At 39.6% G+C, this 19273-nt stretch overlaps 1 protein-coding gene across 1 annotated transcript in view; it reads right to left on the bottom strand.

Moving 5' to 3' along the window:
• LOC8071830 (cycloartenol synthase) overlaps positions 18349-19273 on the bottom strand; it is a 73620-nt gene continuing 72695 nt past the window's right edge. Inside the window, exons 17-18 of the mRNA XM_021461615.1 lie at positions 19138-19221; positions 18349-18565 (exon numbers count right to left, since the gene is read on the bottom strand). Coding sequence (XP_021317290.1) covers positions 18449-18565; positions 19138-19221 — 201 coding nt within the window. The 3' untranslated portion in view covers positions 18349-18448. The remainder of the gene's footprint in view (positions 18566-19137; positions 19222-19273) is intronic.

The raw sequence follows: 19273 nt of genomic DNA, 5'->3' as shown, positions 1-19273 counted from the left end.
CGCGTGGTGGAATTCATTCATTCGTCTCTCAGTTACCGTTTCAGTAAGCATGCTAGCATATCTGATGCTGCCCATCAAGCTCTTTTGGCATATCATGGAAAGCACTACGAAGAGAGGAAGAATGACAAACAAAAGTATCTTCCTCGTCGTCCACCAGGCACTTTGCAATGTGTGATGGCTGACCCCTAGTTGGAGCAGAATGGACAACTAAAGGAGATGGCTTTGACTATCCAAGTCATGAATCAAAAGCTAGAAGATAGTCAACTGGAATTTGCAGAAGTAAGGCAACACTACGAGGAAGCCCTTGCTGAGATTGATAAGTGGAGAAGTCGTGGTAGATTACCTAAGATCAATGAGGTGGAGGACATACCTTGCTTAACTCCACGCAATAGATGCTACCCTGGATGCCGCTGCAGTCACACCATGTTTAAGAAGTAGGAAGTCCCCCTTTGTAATAAACGTTAGTTGCAAAAGTTGAGACTAGTCAATATGTGTGCTTTGTGAATCTTTAATGTTTGGTTGGTTTGTCTTAGTGCTTATGTTTGAGCTGGATTTTTTTTGTAATGAGTGCAATGATCTTGTGGGTTTCTCCACAATTTCATTTAGTTTATAGGTCTAAGATATAAGGACTAGTGAATAAATAGTTAGGTTTTAGTTTCTCTTGTTTCTCTGTCCTGTCTATTGGGAGCAACTTATCTTCTTCAGTTCAAATCCCTATTCTCGGGGGACCATAAAATCATGTGAAAATTCTGAGTGATAGAAGACTTCAAGATCCTTCTCTGACCGCAAGAATCACCCCCATATCTGTTGTGGTTTGGGAATTATGAAAATCAGAAGATGGTACAGTTGAGCTGTCAGGAATCAGGACCAGTTTCAGTTGCCTACTGTTTTGGACAAATGTAACTATAGAATTTGGAAAAGGGTTCTATAATAAAGTTGTAGATCCATTGATAAGCTTTCCAATGATGCAAGCTGCAACTTTATCGAATTAATAGAACTCGAGTTATGACATCTACAAGTTGAAGTTCTGCACAGTTTCGAAATCTGGACAGTTCTAGTTAATTCCTACTTTTCAGCCAGCTTAGCATCAGAATCTGGAAAAGTGGGATACACAGAAGTTGTGGAGGACTTCATAAGATTGTCATGTATGTAAGACTCGTCCCCATATGATCTAAGTAGCTCGAGATATGACTTCTGCTAATTGTTGTATCGATGCTGAGACATTGTCGGGATGGATATCATGTTGGGCTGTTTTACCTAGGTTTAAAGACAGAAACTAAGGAAGCCTTCTATATGAAAGTTGTAGGGATTTTGATAAGGTTTCTAACGGTATAAGCTAAGACCTTATTGGATTAACAGAAAAAGAGTTATGTCTATTTTACTGCGCTGGTGTTTCTCGTGTTGTGAGGAAATTTAGATTTCTTGTACATATCAGTGCACATGAGTTTCTCTTCGGTATTAGATGATCTTATGATAAGAAACACACTTGAGAGGTGTACTAAACTACCCATTTAAACCCCTAGTTACCTTTTCTAAGGGGGGTAATCTTATCAAAGGAGTTACAAGGAGAAGAATTGGTTAATGTTGGATCATCGATAAGGACCTCAAGTGTTTGGTAAATTTGGTTTTTGATGCAAGAAATAGTTCCATTGAAGTGTGCTAATATGGATGGAGATATAGTTCATTGCCAGTACTCATAGCTTGGAAGTGGTGCTTATGAGAATCAGATGACACCAAAGCCTACGAAGTTATACATGGGATGTGAGAGCAAAGCAATTCAACTATGATAGAGGTACCAATTGTTGGAACTTAGTGATGAAACCCACTCCGGATCATGAGACTTGGTACAATGAATTTAAAAGACTATATGATGTGTAGCATCTAAGACAGAATCTGAGAGCTAGTCCAAACTGTCCCCCGACCTATCTCATCTTAAGGGGGGTAGTACCTTGATATGATAGATTAATGCCCTTTCAATTCACCATGAAGTAAGAAGTGTCTCTGGAGATATCCCATGATTATAATCATCTATCCTGGCTCAAGTTAGTGAAATTGGTCACTTGACAACTTAGGAAGTGGATAAGCTACATCTACTATTGATTCTACGGAGACTCAAAAGACTCCATTACTAAATGGAGCATGACCAGTATGTTCTAGTCGATGGAAGTTCTCATCTAGGAGATGTCATCTTTAATTATGGACTTAAGAAAGTTAAAGATGCAAGAGTTGGAAACCACCAAAGGAAAGTGAATGAGACTTAGAGTTTTATAGATATGGCAAGAGGATATCATAGGTTTGCTGGGGCCAATGTGATCTTGACATAAGAGTGAATAAGAGATTGACTTGGAATGATAAGATTCTATCAGTGGTTCACTAAAGGTGTTATAAAGATCAACATATAGGGTTCTTCTATTCCATCAAGACCTTAGATGTGCTCCATACAAGAAAAATAGTGGCTTGTGCATAAGTCAACTAAGTGGGTTGAATTAACTGCCGTGTGATGTGGAGGTATCCATAGTGGAGCATGGAGATACTGCCCTCTTCGGTCTAAGGAGTGATATCTGTGTAGAATGTAAGAATCTAAAGGGCATCTTTAGGAAGTTGGATTTGAGCTAGTCACATTGTCGATGAATTTGAGTGAATCAAGAGTTATGGCTGGAAAAAAATGCTATCACTTGAAGGAGAAAAAGCCTTTGCGAATGCTCAGAGCATAAAGAGTGTGCTAGAGGAGTTCAAATGACACTGAAATTTGAAGGGTTGAGTGTTCAACTGGGTGATGTCACTGGTACTACCAAAGGAGCTCTACTAATTACTCATTTGGGAACCATAGGAACTGAAAAGATTACTTAGAAGATATGTTGTGAGCTTGTGCATTATAGAATGGTACAAGTTGGGATAAGAGTTTATCGAATGCGGAGTTTTCTTAGGACAATAGATTATTATTATAGGAGCCTTCAGATGGTTTGTCTTTAAGGTTTGTATGGACGGAAGTGTAGAACCTCATTGTTTTGAAATCAAATATGTAAAACACAAGTGTTTGGGCCAGATGTCTAAGAGATGCAGAACAACAAGTGAGAGTGTTCAGGGATATCTTAATGGTGGCATAGTCTCAACAAAAGAGATATGCTGATGACCAGAGAAAAGAATAAGCTTTTGAAGTAGAAGGCTATATGTATTTGAAGGTGACACCTATGAGAAGTGTGATAAGATTTAATATGAAGGAATGGTTAGCACCAAGGTATATCGGGCCTTTCAAAGTGTTAGAAAGATGGGGTGAAGTGGAATACTAATTAGAGCGTCTGAAAGATTGGGAGGAATGCAGGATGTTTTCCATGTGTCTTAACTCAAGAAGTGTTTGCGTGTGCCATTGGAGCAGAACCCATTGGAGGAATTGGCTCTTAAAGAGGATCCCACATACAAAGTGTACCTAGTAAGAATTTTGGAAACAATAGAAAGGGTTACTAGGAGTTGCATTATCATGATGTGCAAAGTTCAGTGGAACCAGTACACCGTAGAGGAGACTATTTGGAAAAGAGAAGAATATTCAATGTTAAGAGTATCCACATCTTTTTGGTAACCATCTTCTGAATCTCGAGGACGAGATTCATCTTAAGGGGGGTAGAATTGTAACACCCTAAAATTTACTCCTTTCGAAATAGTGTTAAAACAATTTGATTATATATTTTTGTGCCCATGAAAATATAGGAAAAATAATATTTTTCATTAAATTAAATTTATCGTAAGGCTTAGCAACATTGTTGTGCATACATGCTGGTGCATAAGATTTGATGTAATGTTTGCATGTTACTCCTTTGTATGTTGAGAGTGAGCAAAGTTTTTGAAATGCGTTTAGTAGATCAATCTTCCTTGATCGGTACGTCTTTATCTTTATCTACAACCAAATTCCTTATTTCTTAGCTCAAGTTTTATTAGGAGCTTCCTAAAATCCTTTCTTTATCACTCAAAGCACTTCTTTTAGTTCCTCGTCCATCAAGCAATCTCTACAAACTTTTCGAAAATTTTTCCAGCTTTTGTTCTCACTCATCTGTGAGTATGATCTAATTTTTAGATACTCCATATTATCTTATCATGAGCTTCAAATACTTTATTTGAGTTCCTCATATTCCATAATGTCTCTGAGAATTTTCCTCGAAATTTTGGAGCTTTCGGAGTATTTTTCGTGGATTAAATAATAATTCTGGATTTTTCTAGAATTATTTTATCCATGAAATTAATTAATTGCGAAAATAATAAATCTCATTTTTCTCAACGCTCAAGGCCCATGTCTTTATTTATAAATGGGCTTTAATAATTAATTAGGCCTATTAGTAAAGATAAAGGGTGCAAATCAATTAGTACCATATCGCTACTTGGCGTGGAGGTGGGGAGTTTTTCTTCCTCTATATATATGTACCAACCCCTTAGGCAAAGCACACCAAAGACTACCATATGGGAAGCCTCTAATTTGAGAATTCCTAAGGTAGTAAAATAAAATTTTATTTTCTTCTCTGCTACGTGATCGCCATCAGTCTGTTGTCAATCCGCCCGTCGCCCTGCTTTCCATCTCCGCTTCGTACCTATCTGCGGAATCTCTATTGGTAAGTTTGTTTTCCACGCATCAAATCATGGCCGTAGGCTTAAGTTTCATGCTCGCCGACTAGGAGCTCACTGCTGCCAATGGCTGGCCGCCAGGCGTGTGCTCTGCTCCAATTAGTTTACCTTAGTTTCTAAATCAAAATATGTTTTCAGTAATTACAAAATTGCCGCCAGATTTGTTTAGCTCATAAAATATTTATTTTAACTCCGATTTGATCCATTCAAATTGCGTTAGATTCGTAATCACAAGATCTACATGTTAGTATCACTGTTTTACATGTTTACAACTTTTTATTTTCGTGATCCTATTTAATTAATTATTTTATTAAAGGAAATCTTAGAAAATTCATATCTTTTTCGTTATATCTCCGATTTTTGTGAACTTTATGTCTGTGTGATCGTAGTGCAACGTAGATTCATTTTATAAACTTTTCATCTTTATTTTATACTGTTATTGTATTGTTCTAATTATAGGTTTGTTTGCTTTGTATGATTGCCTCTAGATGATTGTTGTTGATGTGATGACTGAGTTTAGACGGTGAGCTTTTACGTGGTGATCAAGAAGCAATTTGTGGAAGGTTTGGAACTAAAAGAAGGATCTGAGTTTTAAGGTAAGTATAGCATGGGATCATCATTGTTTCCTAACAACTTTAATCACACAATTCATATTGCATGTGTCTCTTTGCTTAGGATTTCCTAGTATTGATCTTATACCTTGTCACCTATAGTTTTGCATTGGGTAGCTTATGCTAGTGCTCCACTAAACCATGATCTTGTAATTTGATTAATGAAATATGCAATAAACATTAAAAGAGGAATTTCTAGCAACTTTGGTAAAGAGGGCTGGAGCATTGGGCTATCTTATGGTACTCTAGTTTCTCTCCGTAAGGACTTATCTGTATATGACCATCCGGGACATGTAGTACAACTGTGAGGGCTACATGGCTCTGGCTTTAGCTCAGTATGAGGACATTTTCTAGCTTGTTAGAGGTTACCCGTGTGGCACAATGGGGAATAGCAGACAGTGGATTCCTGCGGGTGAATCACATGGACTGACTAATGAAACCAAGCGGCCCTAACTTGTTAGACGAACCTTTGAAAGGCTTCATAGTGAACCCTGTCGGCCTCCCTAGGAAGGGGGTTAAGAGATTAGCTACCTCGGGTGAAAGGGTAAATCATGACTCACATTGAAAGTGTACAACCTCTGCAGAGTGTAAAACTAATATATCAGCGGTGCTCACGGTCACGAGCGGCCTTGGACCAATAAAGAATAAATAATCACTAATGGCAAATTATTAAAGTTATTATTGTTAATATGTTGTTTATGTTATTCTTTATTCAATTTACTTGATCATGAGTTTACTATGGGAGCTGACAACTTGATGCTACTCATATGCTAAAATTGTGACAACTAAAAGCTACATGCAGTTCAACCAGTGTCTAGCCTTTGAGCCTCATGAACCCTATGTTATTCTTGCTGAGTACGAGATGTACTTACGCTTGCCTTTACATTTTATTTGGATAAAAATCCCGGATGGGTACCAGATTGCAAGCTTGGAAAAGAGTTTAGGCTTGTGCTATATGTGTCTATTGATATTACCCCTATTTGTGGCTATATGTGTGATTTGACTTTCTGGGCTCACATATGGTGTGTATCTGGTTTTGTTCTTAAAACCGGATGCTACAATTTTGCTATGTCAATGCTCGGAGCAAGGGAGAGGAATGTCATACTCCAAGATCAAGACCTTTGACCTTTTTGAAAAGTGTGTCATCTCTTACTCGCATATTGCTTATTAGAGGGACCATGGGCTATCATTTTTTTCTTTCTTCTTTTTTTCAGTCTCTCTCTCTTTTTCAAGTGGGCACCAAGTACCCCAAATTCTACTATCAGACACGTGTCCATTTTTTTCCACTCAGGTGGGTATCTTTGTACCCCTAATTCTACTTCGGACACTTATCCATTTTTACCTTTCGTCTCACTCTTTTTTTCGAATCAAATTTTTGCATAGTCCCATGCCTCTAACGCAATAATACTTCGGAAGAGTGAATATTTTATATTTTTAAAACAAAAAGATCTTGATCTTTGGAGCTTGATAATTCTCTCAACCAAAACTACAAGAATTAACAATGGCTTGAACAAAGCAAGTGCCCACAGTTTTAATATTTATATCTTAAAAGACTCTAGGTATTATGTCAAATAGGATCTCGTTTTTTTTTGAATTTTTAGATTTCAAAAAGATAAAATCTTCAGAACTCTAGCGAAACTTGGAACAAGTTAAATAGTAGCTCAGACCTTCTCATATCTTGTTTGTGAATTACCTAGACTTGGATCAAACTTTCTTTTTATTTTATTTCAAACTTAGGATTACACAAAACTATTGTATATCACTCAAAAGAAAAACTTTGTTTGGTTTCATGGTTATGCATTTTTTTATTTATTTCCGAATACTAGTAAATAAAATCAAGAAAAAAAGTAATACTTATCTAGATACACGTGGGGGTGCCTCCCCCAAGCTGGATGTTGACAAAGTCGTTCACTCTTGTGGCCTGCATGTTCGGTCTCACTCTTCTTAAGCCTCAAAATCCTGCACAACCCAAACAAAACTCGTGGAGCATGTTAAGGGTTAGGTAATTGTCTAGAGCTTACGAGAGATTAATGTGAGAATTCTATGAACTCAATCACATCAAGTTCGTCTACCAGGTTGTTTTGTGGCTCGAGATAGATTTTCAAGCGTTGACCATTTACCTTAAAAGTGTTACCTATGTCGTATTGGGTGGTAATGGCTCCATGAGTTGAAGTGTCAATAACCTTGTATGGTCCATCCCACTTACTTCGTAGCTTACCATGCCCAAAGAGCTTAACTCTTGAATTGAATAGTAGAACCTTATCTCCAGGCTTAAACTCCTTGTGCTTGATTCTCTTATCATGCCATCGTTTTGTTCTCTCTTTATAGTTCCTTGAATTGTGGTGGGCTTTCTCTCTCCATTCTTCTAGCTCAGAAAGTTGCATCAGACGATTCTCGCTAGCGAGGTGGAGATCGATGTTCTATTTTTTGAGTGCCCAATGAGCCTTAAACTCTACTTCCACAGGCAAATGACAAGTTTTTCCATATACAAGTTGATAAGATGACATGCCTATGGGTGTTTTGAATGCAGTTCTATATGCCCAAAGTGCATCAGGAAGTTTGTCCTTCCACCCCTTACCCATCTCATCTACGGTCTTTTGTAAAATATTTTTGATTTGTTTGTTAGATGTTTCGGCTTGACCGCTAGTCTGAGGATGGTATGGTGTTGCGACGTTGTGTCGAACTCCATGATCGGCTAGGTACTTTCGGAAGATTTTGTCGATGAAGTGGGAACCTCCATCGCTTATAACTATCTGGGGTATACCAAAGCGAGGAAAGATTACTTCATGGAACATTCTCTTGGCATGTTTTGAATCAGCTGATCGACAAGGTAGGGCTTCTACCCATTTGGACACGTAGTCGATAGCTACTAAGATATACTCGCAATTCCCAGACATAGGGAATGGCCCCATGAAATCAATGCCCCATACATCGAAAAGTTCGACTTGAAGATTATTTGTGAGAGGCATTTCATTTCGTGAGTTGATATTCCCATGTTTTTGATATCGGTGGCATCTCCTGACAAAGTCCTTTGTATCTTCATACATTGTTGGCCAGAAAAAGCCACTTTGCCAAATTTTAGCATGTGTCCGGAATGCTCCATAGTGTCCTCCATATGGCGAGGCATGGCATCTTTCCATAATTTGAGTAGCCTCAGCCATAGGAACACACCTTCTCAAGAGTCCATCAGTGTAGACTCGGAAAAGATATGGCTCATCCCAAAGGTGGAAACGATTATTGTGAAGCAACTTTCTTTTTTTTTGTACCAGGTGGGACATAGCCTTTTACTATAAAGTTTACGATGTTTCCGTACCATGGATCTACATGTGTTATCTTAAGCAGGGTGTCATCCCTTAGGTAGTCATTCATGGGAAGCTCATCATCTGTTTCCTTATATTGAAGCCTAGACAAGTGGTCGGCTAAGGAATTCTCTATTCCTTTCCTATCTTGGATTTCTATGTCAAAGTCTTGGAGTAGAAGAAACCATCGAATTAGACGAGGCTTAGCATCTTTCTTAGTGAGGAGGTACTTGAGAGCAGCATGGTCTGAATAGATGATTATCTTTGCCCCCACTAAGTAAGATCTAAACTTGTCTATAGCAAAGACAACAGCCAAAAGCTCTTTTTCAGTTGTAGTGTAATTGAGCTGTGGTCCAGACAAGGTTTTGCTAGCATAGGATATGGCACAATGCTTTTTATCCTTGGTTTGTCCTAAAACGGCACCAACCGCAAAATCGCTAGCATCACACATGATCTCAAAAGGAAGATTCCAATCAGGTGGTTGGATAATCGGAGCTGAGATGAGTGGTTTCTTAAGAGTTTGAAAAGATTCATGACACTCATCACTAAAGAGGAAAGGTGCATCCTTAGCTAGGAGACTAGTTAGGGGTCTAGCAATTTGAGAGAAGTTGTTGATAAAGCGTCTATAGAACCCTCAATCATTAAGTGCTTTTCTTCACATCGCTGCAAGACTCTATCAAAATTCTCCAAACAATGATCGAAGGTTTTTTCATAGATGGTAAAATCATCCATGAAAACCTCTATGATCTTCTCAATCATGTCCGAGAAAATAGACATCATGCACCGTTGGAAAGAAGCTGGAGCATTGCACAATCCGAACAACATTCGTCGGTATGCATAAGTTCCATATGGGCATGTAAAGGTAGTCTTTTCTTGGTCATCTGGGTGGATTGGGATTTGGTGATATCCAGAATAACCATCAAGGAAACAGAAGAAAGAGTGGTTTGCCAGCCGTTCCAACATTTCATCAATGAAGGGTAACGGAAAGTGATCTTTCTTTGTAGCCTTGTTGAGTTTTCAATAGTCAATACACATACGTCACCCAGTGACAATTCGTTGAGGGATGAGTTCATTCTTCTCATTCCTAGCGACCGTCATTCCTCCTTTCTTTGGCACTACTTGGATAGGGCTAACCGACTCACTATGTGGCACATGATAAATAATCCCTGCATGATAGAACCTCTCGCATAGCATTGTTAAGTCTCCATTGTGGTTCCCTTGAAGGTGTAAAATTGGGATCAATAGGGATACAATGAGTGCATAGAATGGGACTAATGCCCGTGAGATGTTCAAGAGAGTAGTCAAATGCTGAGCTATGCCTTTCAAGAACAGTGACAAGTTGTTGTGTTTCATAATCGGAAAGCTTGTCACTGATAATTACTGGAGTTTTTGGGTTGTTGTGCAAAAATACATATCTAAGGCTAGAAGGAAGAGGTTTTAACTCTATCTAAGGAGGTGAAGGTTGTTCATTTTTGTCTAGCTCAACGGGTTCTACCAACTCTTCTTCTTCTTGAACAAAGTGTTCATGATTAAAGAATGGTTGAACCATCTCCTCTTGAGTCAGCATTAAGATCTCATCAATAGGATCTGGTTCAAGTTTGTGTTCCACTATCGTGTTAATCGATCTAGCAAGAGGAACAACAATAGTGGAATTCCCAACTTTGAAGTCTAAATGACCTCGTTGTGGTTGTTCTTGTAGAAGTTTCATGATTGGTCTGCCAATCAAAAGAGGAATCTCCGGTATGTCAAAAATGTGAAAATCTAGACATATTCCAGAGTCCTTGATTCTAACAGGAACTGCCCTTAATACCCCATGGCTTTCTAGAATTAATCCAGATGGACTTTGTGAAATGTTTTGAGATGGGGTTATGGACTCGTTGAGATAAAGAGTGTCAGCTAACTCCTTGGAAATAACATTTATCCCAACATATGGATTGTAGTGGACCTTCCTAGCGGACCCTCTAATTTGGCGTAGAAGAATTGTTGAAGGAGTGATGATCCGAGCTACCTCAGGAGACAGCTCTGCTTCTGTTAGCCATTCATAACTCAGAATAGCTAAAAGGCTTTTGATGTGTTCTATGTCAACAGATACTACTCTTAGAACGGATTGAGTGGTCCCTATTAGAGGTCGTGTTTGGATACGAAAATTTGAGGTGTTTCCGTAATCTTCAAAAACATCTTCCTCGAATTCAAAGGGATGCTCTAATGGTGGTGGTTCATCATCCCTTAGTTGGTTTTGGATTCCCTTATCAGGAGGTTTCTCTACAACCAAATTAATAGATGGGTCAGGTGGAATTTCTGACTCGGTTGCAAGTTCCTCATCTTTTAGTTTAGGATCAGGCTTGACTTCTTTTTCTTCTTTAGGAAACTCATCATAAATGCCTGTGTAAGGGGTATTTTCAAGGATTCTCTCTAGGATAGCTCTCCCCTCATCTATGAGTTTGTGTGCGAATGAGCCTCCTGAAGCAATGTCGAGGTGAAGAGCAGCTTCCTTGTTTAGACCACGATAAAAGTGGTAGTACAGTACATGGTCAGGCAGGGAAAGGTTTGGACCGGAATTGGTAAGGCTTGTGAACCTAGCCCAAGCTGCTCCTAAAGTTTCCTTCTCTCTTTGTTTGAATGTCAGAATTTCAATTCTAAGGTCAGCGATTCGAAAAAGTGGGAAGAGAGTGAGACAAAAGTTGTCCCGAAGTTGATCCCAATTTCCATTAACGCCTCCTACAGAATGAGCATACCACTTTTTTGCTCATCCCGAAAGGGAGAACAGAAATAATTTCCATTTAAGGGTTTCTTGTGTCATGCCGGAAATAGATCGGCAAGAGCACAACTGCTCGAATTCTCTAAGGTGGGTGTATGGATCTTCATCTACTTTCCTAGAGAAGGGTTGCTCCTGAATCATGGCTATTAGATCAGGGCTGAGGTCGTAGCCGTCTGTAAGAATTGGAAGTGATGATTGTGGTGGCTCTAATAACTCGCCCTTTGGAGCAAAGAATTTATAGATAGGAGTGAAATCCATGTGGTATGGTGAAAATGGTAAGGTGAGTGTGGTAAAAAAAGGAAAAGAAAAAGGATACACAGATGACTTGGTTCGAAACTAGCACAGCTACCGTTCCCCGGCAACGGCGCCAGAAAGCTTGTTGGGTATTTTAAACGCAAACAGAAAAAACCGCAAGCGCACGGATACCGATGTATCTTTCACCCGAGAGTATTCCATAGTATCGATTTTCCACAGGGAACGTGAGTGTACTAATTAAGATTCAACATCGCCCAAGGATAACTATATAATTATTTTTGGTGGGAAGAGTCACTACCCTAGGGTTACCACAACAATCCGCAGGATTGGGTGCAATTCCAGGTAATTGCAAGACTAAACACCACGTCTAATCTATTAATTACTACTCTAGCGTTGCAAATACTAGAGCACTTGATGCAAGCGGGAATCCAATAAATAACTTGAATGTAAATAAAAGTAATTATAGAACTCAGGAATTATGAATTGAAGAACTTGGAGAACGATGAAGAACGAACCAGTTGCTGCAAAAGTACAATGTTGAGGAAGATCCGACAGATCCGGCTCCTCCACCGCTCTCCTCTTCTCTCTCCCTATTTTCTAGATTACAAATAGAACTAACTAGAACTAGAACTAGATGAACTAGAACTAGAACTAGATTAACTAGAGGGATCCTCTCTACTTGGATGAATAATTGAAACCCTAGTTTTGATTATATAGAAGAGATATGTCCTCCAGGGGCCAAGGGGCCTGCTTACATAGCCCTTCCATATAAATGTGGGACGTCGGATCAAACCGACCTTAATCGCACGGTATTCCTTAATCCTTTAGGTCGGTGGAGCATTATCCGCGAGACGGAGACTGATTGGCCGAGATACCTGGGCGAGCGCCCAAGGGGGGAGGGCGGGCGCCCTGCTCCCCGGGCCCGCTCGGCCTCCCGTTCGTTCCCATGGCTTTTGGAGTCTTCTAGATGATAGAAAATTGGCGCATACGTTAATATCTTTATGTAAACCTGACATGTGGGCCTTTCCTCCATATTTCCTAATAACCCCCTGAAGAAATAGACAAACACCAAAACTCGTGGAATTCTGTCAGATAAAACCCAAAGTCTAGGTGTTGGTTGAATTTAGATCCTTTTCCATGATTAGTTGACGGTTAAATGTGAGCATTAAGGACTGTCAACACTCCAACACATAGGCACGTCAACTGGTTGACCACAAGACTAGAAATCCTTAGGGAAGTACTCGTAGTAGTCATTACCCAAGCCATCTGTTACCCATCCGGGATTTTTATCCAAATAAAGAAAATAAACAAGTGTATGTACATCTCGTACTTAACAAGTGTAACATGGGGTTCATGAGGCTCAAAGGCTAGACACGGATTTAACTGCATGTAGCTTTTAGTTGTCATAATTTAGTATGTGAGTAGCATCAAGTTGTTAAGACCCAAAATAAACTCATGATCAAGTAAAGTGAATAAAGAATATCATAAACAACATATTAACAACAATAACTTTAATAATTTGCCATTAGTGATTATTTATTCTGTATTGGTCCAAGGCCGCTCGTGACCGTGACCACGGCTGATATATCAGTTGTACACTCTGCAGAGGTTGTACACTTTCACTGTGAGTCGTGATTTACCCTTTCGCCCGAGGTAATCAGCCCCTTAGTCCACTCCCAAGGAAGACCAACAGGGTTCACTATGAAGCCTTTCAAAGGTTCGTCTAACAAGTTAGGGCCGTTTGGTTTCGTTAGTCAGTCCATATGATCCACCTGCAGGAATCCACGGTCTGCTATCCCCCATTTTCGCCGCAAGGGTAACCACTAACAAGCTAGAAAAGGTCCTCATACTGAGCTAAAGCTAGAGCCATGTAGCCCCCATAGTTGTACGGTATGTCCCGGATGGTCATATACAGATAAGTCCTTATGGAGAGAAATGGGAGCACCATAAGATAGCCCAATGCTCCAGCCCTCTTTACCAAAGTTGCCAAAAAGTCATCTTTTAATGTTTATTGCATATTCCATTAATCAAATTACAAGATCATGGTTTTGTGGAGCAGTAGCATAAGCTACCCAATGCAAAACCATAGGTGACAAGGTATAAGATCAATACTAGTCCTTAACCAAGGGACACATGCAATATGAATTGTGTGATTAAAGTTGTTAGGAACCAAATATGATCCTATGCTATACTTGCCTTGGTCAAACTGGTCCTGCTGATCCTGCTCGTAGAAGTACTCTTGGTCACCCACGAATTGCTCACCGTCTATACGCAATCATCACATCAACAGAAATCATCCAAAGCCAATCATACAAGGCAAACAAGTCTATAATTAGAACAATACACTAACAGTAATAAATAAAGATAAAAAGTTTATAAAACGAATCTACATCGCACTACGATCACACAGACGTAAAGCTCACAAAAATTGGATCTAAAACGAAGAAGTGGTGATTTAAATAGGATTTCCTTTAATAAAATATTATATTAAATCTAAGCTCAGATTTAAAAAGTTGAAAACATGTATAACAGTGCTACTAATCTATAGATTATGCAAAAACGAATCTAATGTGACTTGAACGTATCAAAACGGAGTTAAAATGGAGTTTTTATGAGTTAAATAAGATCAATGGCAAATCTATAATTTTGAGAAAGCGTATTTTGAACTGAGTAAGCGAGAATACGCATTCGGTATTCAAAAACGCATTTGGGAAATCCGCAAAGGACAGCGGGTTTGATCTTTAAAATGCAGGGGGCTATTTTGCAAAATGCACGGCCGAATGGGTACCCTTCATCTGGGGCCGTTGGATCGCGGATGGATGGCCGAGATTAAATCGTGGGGAGGGGGAAGAAGCCGGCCGGCCGGAGCTGGGGAAGGCCGCGGCGGCGCCATGGCCGTGATGGCCGGAGTTGCCCAATCTGGTGACACAGAGCAGTAGAGTGCGAACCAAAAGCAGAGGGACGCTCAGGAGCTCGGTGTGAACTCACCTAAGGTAAGAATCGGGACGAAGAGAAGCCGGCTAGGGCTCCCGACGGCGAGAGGCGGACGGCAGCCCTGCAAAGAGTTCGGCGGAGGTTAGGCAAGCACAGAAAGCAAGAGAACATGAACAAAATGTCTCGGTGACTTTGTAAGACAGAAACGAAGCTCGGCAAGTCGCTCACGGAGGCTAAGACGCGTCGTAGCGGCGAGTTGCTTTCGGCTTGGATCTCGGTGGCACATTTTGGCGAGGCGAAAGCGGCTACTAGCTCTAAGGTTGGGTAGGGGGTTGCGGCAGAGCGGAGGCCGCTATTTAAAGCCTCCTCGGCGTGCGAGGCAAGCCAGCCACGGGTATCACGCGTGACCAGTGTGAAATTTCCACCGATTCCGGTTCGTTTACGAGGTGGAAGAGGGTTCCGACAGGTGGGCCCCCCCTGGCAGTGAAACGGAATGTGGCCCGGTTATGTCAGTGGCTCCAGCGGAGAGGAGGGCGCGCGGCTGCTGGGTTATTCAGCGGTGGCCCGGGGAAGCATCTTGGGCCGGGTGGGAGAAAGAAAGGAAGGGTGGAAAACAGCCCGCGGGGGGGGGGGGGGGGGAAGACTGGGCCAAGCTCGAGAGTGAGTGAGGGAGAGACTAATTCCTTTTCTTTTTTGTTTTCACACTTTTTGCCCAAACCAATTAAAAGGATTTGAAAATCATTTTGAATTCTAAAAAAACACCACTCAGTAAAACATATGCAGCAGCATGGATGCTCAAACATGTCTCTAAACCTTATAGTGACTTCTAATTTAATAAACATTCGTTTCTTACTACACTTTTGTGCTCACAAACAATTTATTAAATCATTTTACCCTATTTGGAAAGATGAAATTTTCAGGGTGTTACAATGTTTTTCTATATCATGCATCTCCATTTTGGTCTGCTAGTGAAAAATTCCTATTTTGGTCTATGATGTATGATCCCTGTTTAGCTTTGCTTAACATTATTAACATTGGTGATTTTAGGCCTAACCATGAAGTGAAAATCTTGCAAGCCACCATCAAAGGTTGAATCAGCACAATCTAGTTGTACTTGGCATTATCCTTTTTTTTTCTTGAAAACTGTAGAGGAGAGCTATGTGTCATTTTTATTAAGAAGAATAAAAAGATACAAAAGGGAGGGAAGTAAGAAACCCTCTCCCAGGCACCGCCCACAGGGTTTAGTCAATACAACATACAAGAAAATAAATGGTGTTAGACCTTCTAAGGGTGTGGGTTGTATTAGTTCAATTGTAGGATTAAGTGGAATGATTGCACAACATCATAAAAAACATATGTACTATGGCTCCATTTAATTGTATATACTTTTTTCTTAGATTTTATTCCTCGATCTACATTTTTCTCTCATGATTTCACTCCCTGCACCATCTTCATCTTGGCCTCATAGCTTCAGAATCCTCTTCAATTATCTACTTAACGTTGGGTGTCATGTGAGGACTTTGCACAATTGCTATCAGCCAAAACATCACCCATGCAACGTCATTTGCCAACCATAAATTGGAAGGTCCACATTTACATGTTTCTCTGCAACATTTTGGTTGTAACATCATTTTTTGTTACTATACAGAATATAGTTGTCACACATTTTATGTGTTCCATTTTTATGTTACAATATAGTACCACTTCGTAACATTTGGCTTGTAACATTAACTTTTATGTTACTATAATTATGGTCAGTAACACATTTTTCTAAAAAATGAGTATTGTGTTACAAGCCAATTTGTAACACATTGTTTTGTGTTACTATGTTTTTTTGGAACACATTGATGAATGTGTTACAAGAAAGTGATACAATATCCTTGTTTTGTAGTAGTGAGCTTAGACTATTAGAAAAATTATGAAATTCCCTACAACTTTCATATAGAAGACTTCCTTAGCTTGTGTCTTTAAGGTTAAGTAAAACAGCCAAACATAACATCTATCTCGACAATGTTTCAGCACGGATGCAGTAACTTGCAGAAGTCATACCTCGAGCTACTTAAATCATATGATGATGAGCCTTACATTGTTGAAAACATTATGAAATCCTCTACAACTTTTGTATACATCGTTTTCCCAGCTTCTGACGTTAATTTGACTAAATATAGGAAATAACAAAACTGTCGAAACTTTGAAACAGATTCAGAAACATCCAATTCGAAATGTGATATCTCAGGTTCTACTTGTCTGAATAAGTTCCAGCTTATACCATTGAAAATATTAGCAATTTTTCTACAACTTTGCTATAGAACACTTTTCAGATTCTATAGTTACATTGGTCTAAAGCAGTAAGCAACCGAAACTGGTCCAGGATCTTTACAGCACAACTGTATCATTTTGTGATTTTGAGAACTCCAATACCAAAATAGCTATGGGGGGATTCTTGAGGTCAGATAAAGATCTCGAAGTCTACTCTCATGATTTTAGGTCATCCCATAATAGAGGTATAAACTGATAAAGACAGGATACTCCGAGAAGGTAGTAGTAAGATAACAGTCTATTTATTTCATTAATCCTTACATTTGGCCTTTAAGACTCAGATATGGTGTATATCTGGTTTTGTTCTTAAAATCAGGTATTACAATAACTCCATGCGCTTGCAGACTCGTTCTGTGATTGTTCACAACTATCATAGTTGGTGTTCATTAGTGGTGTTGCTAAGATTAACTCAATCTTAGTAATGGTGCTAATGATTACCAATAGGCGTTTCTAGCACCATCATTAGGAATGGATTTAAAACCTCTTTACTGGGTGATTGCATTGAGAAACAGAGGACGGATGCAGCCTGAGGGTCGACAACTAGCTGTCAGCAAGGAGAACGCAGATCGAGTGACAGCCATGTCCTAGGGGCAGCACTGGCATAGGAATCCATTCATTGGCAATGGCACGTCTTTGGGGTAGTGGCAGCCTGAGTGCAGCCTAGGAGTTTGGGTGAAGGAAGATATCGACAAGGAGGAGGCGGATCCTGACGGCAGCAGCAGTAGTGCAGCCTAGGAGTTTGGGTGAAGGAAGATATTGTTAGCGATAGTGACATAGGACTCTGGCAGAGGTGACAACAATGATCCCAAAGATGGTGGCTGTCCTATGAGCGGTGCAAGCTTGGAATCCGACAAAGGTGAAGCGGATCCTATCAACTCCTAGTTGATTGGCTATTTCTAATTGGACAACGACGGATGAAGCTGTGCTAATTAGCAACACTTGGCATTAACCTCACTTGAAACAGATGAAAATGGCACCAGTGACGTTCGTAGCAATGGTATGGGCGGAGGTGACTCAACATCCTCTACTCACCAAATCTGGTCATTTCAAGAGAGGATGTTAGGAAGCAAGGACGTGCCAAGATTGTAGTTTTTTTCTCTTTTCGTTGTGTTGTCCTCTTTGTTGAGGTGTGAGTCTAAGTGCTTATTGTATCCGTTTGGCTGTGCATATCCTTTGTGGATATAGAGTGCAGAACAGTGAATCCATTAAAAAAAAAGTCCAGTCCCAATCCCAATTCTTAGAAATCCAGGACTAGCGTCCTGACGTAGTCTAGTACTAGTCTGACACTGAACGCAGCAAGCATAACAAACACCATGGCCAAATTCTATCCATGAAATAATGTGACCCCAATGCATAATGCTTGTTAATGAGTTTTAGCTAGCATGGCTTATGTCCACAAGGCATAAACAATAAAAAATAGCACATCTGAAAATATCTGCACTTATTGCAAAAACATGTTCAGGGTACTAGTTTCTGTGTTTACTTTTGTAGAGAAAAAGGAACTTCAAGTATGTTGGATCGACGGTACACGATGCTACTATTCTCAACTGACAAATGAGTTTGTTCTAGAAAAGTGCAAAAGGATGGATAAACGGTTATGCAAAAGGATGAATAGTAATTAACGACATTTTTGCGACCACGTTGAATCGTAAGCATATCGGCTATTTCTTCCGTGCGTGAACCCTGGTACGATACTCTCCTAGAGCCCATATTGGGAAGATGTTCCTGTACTGGGAGTAACCGATCATGCAATTTTGATTGAAGACTCCAATGATCTCCTGTTGTACATACTTCAAAATTATTAACAAATCAATAAATAGTAAAATTTCATGAATAAAAAATGATGATTTGGGTAAAATGTCTACATCTAAAATTAAATGGAAGGGGAAGAAAAGAGAAACCTACAGAGATCAATAAAGATCAATTAATGTTGTAGTTTGCACCATATATCTACTATTTATCCTAGTTGTTTGATTCATATATGCTTTCCAAATCCAAACAACAGTAACTTCTAAAAGTTTGGCTAAACTCATGAAAATTGAGGTGCAACCAAGATCGCCCTAGTTTAATAAGTGATGCTTTCACAATCTGTGTCCAGTATCTTGAAGATATTAAGTAATAATAATAATAATGAGTTTGTTGAGCATATGTGTTGTTCTACCTATATAGACCTCTCTTAATGCTGGACCTTTTATATTACTGTTCAGTCTACAAAATCCTTAGGGGCAGAATGAAATCCAAATTCTCCTTTGGCTTTTAAGACACATGGGTTTAAAACAGGAATGTGTGAGATGGAAGAAATTACAAATGAATGTTTTTTTTCTCTTGCATCAGTTAGGAGTATTATTACTTGCTGTGGAAATTCTCCATCCTCTAACTGTAGGTTGATCAAAACCTTAGCTGCCCGATGTAGTGGCGCTGGATCTCTTTCAGCCTGTAACAATAAGGCAAAAGACATCCTTTACAAATGTGCACTTTGTATCCAT

This window comes from Sorghum bicolor, chromosome 5, assembly GCF_000003195.3.
Source record: "Sorghum bicolor cultivar BTx623 chromosome 5, Sorghum_bicolor_NCBIv3, whole genome shotgun sequence".
In the NCBI taxonomy this organism is placed as follows: domain Eukaryota; kingdom Viridiplantae; phylum Streptophyta; class Magnoliopsida; order Poales; family Poaceae; genus Sorghum; species Sorghum bicolor.
The sequence above is the reverse complement of the archived record's forward strand: the minus strand, read 5'-3'. Positions and strand labels throughout refer to the sequence as shown.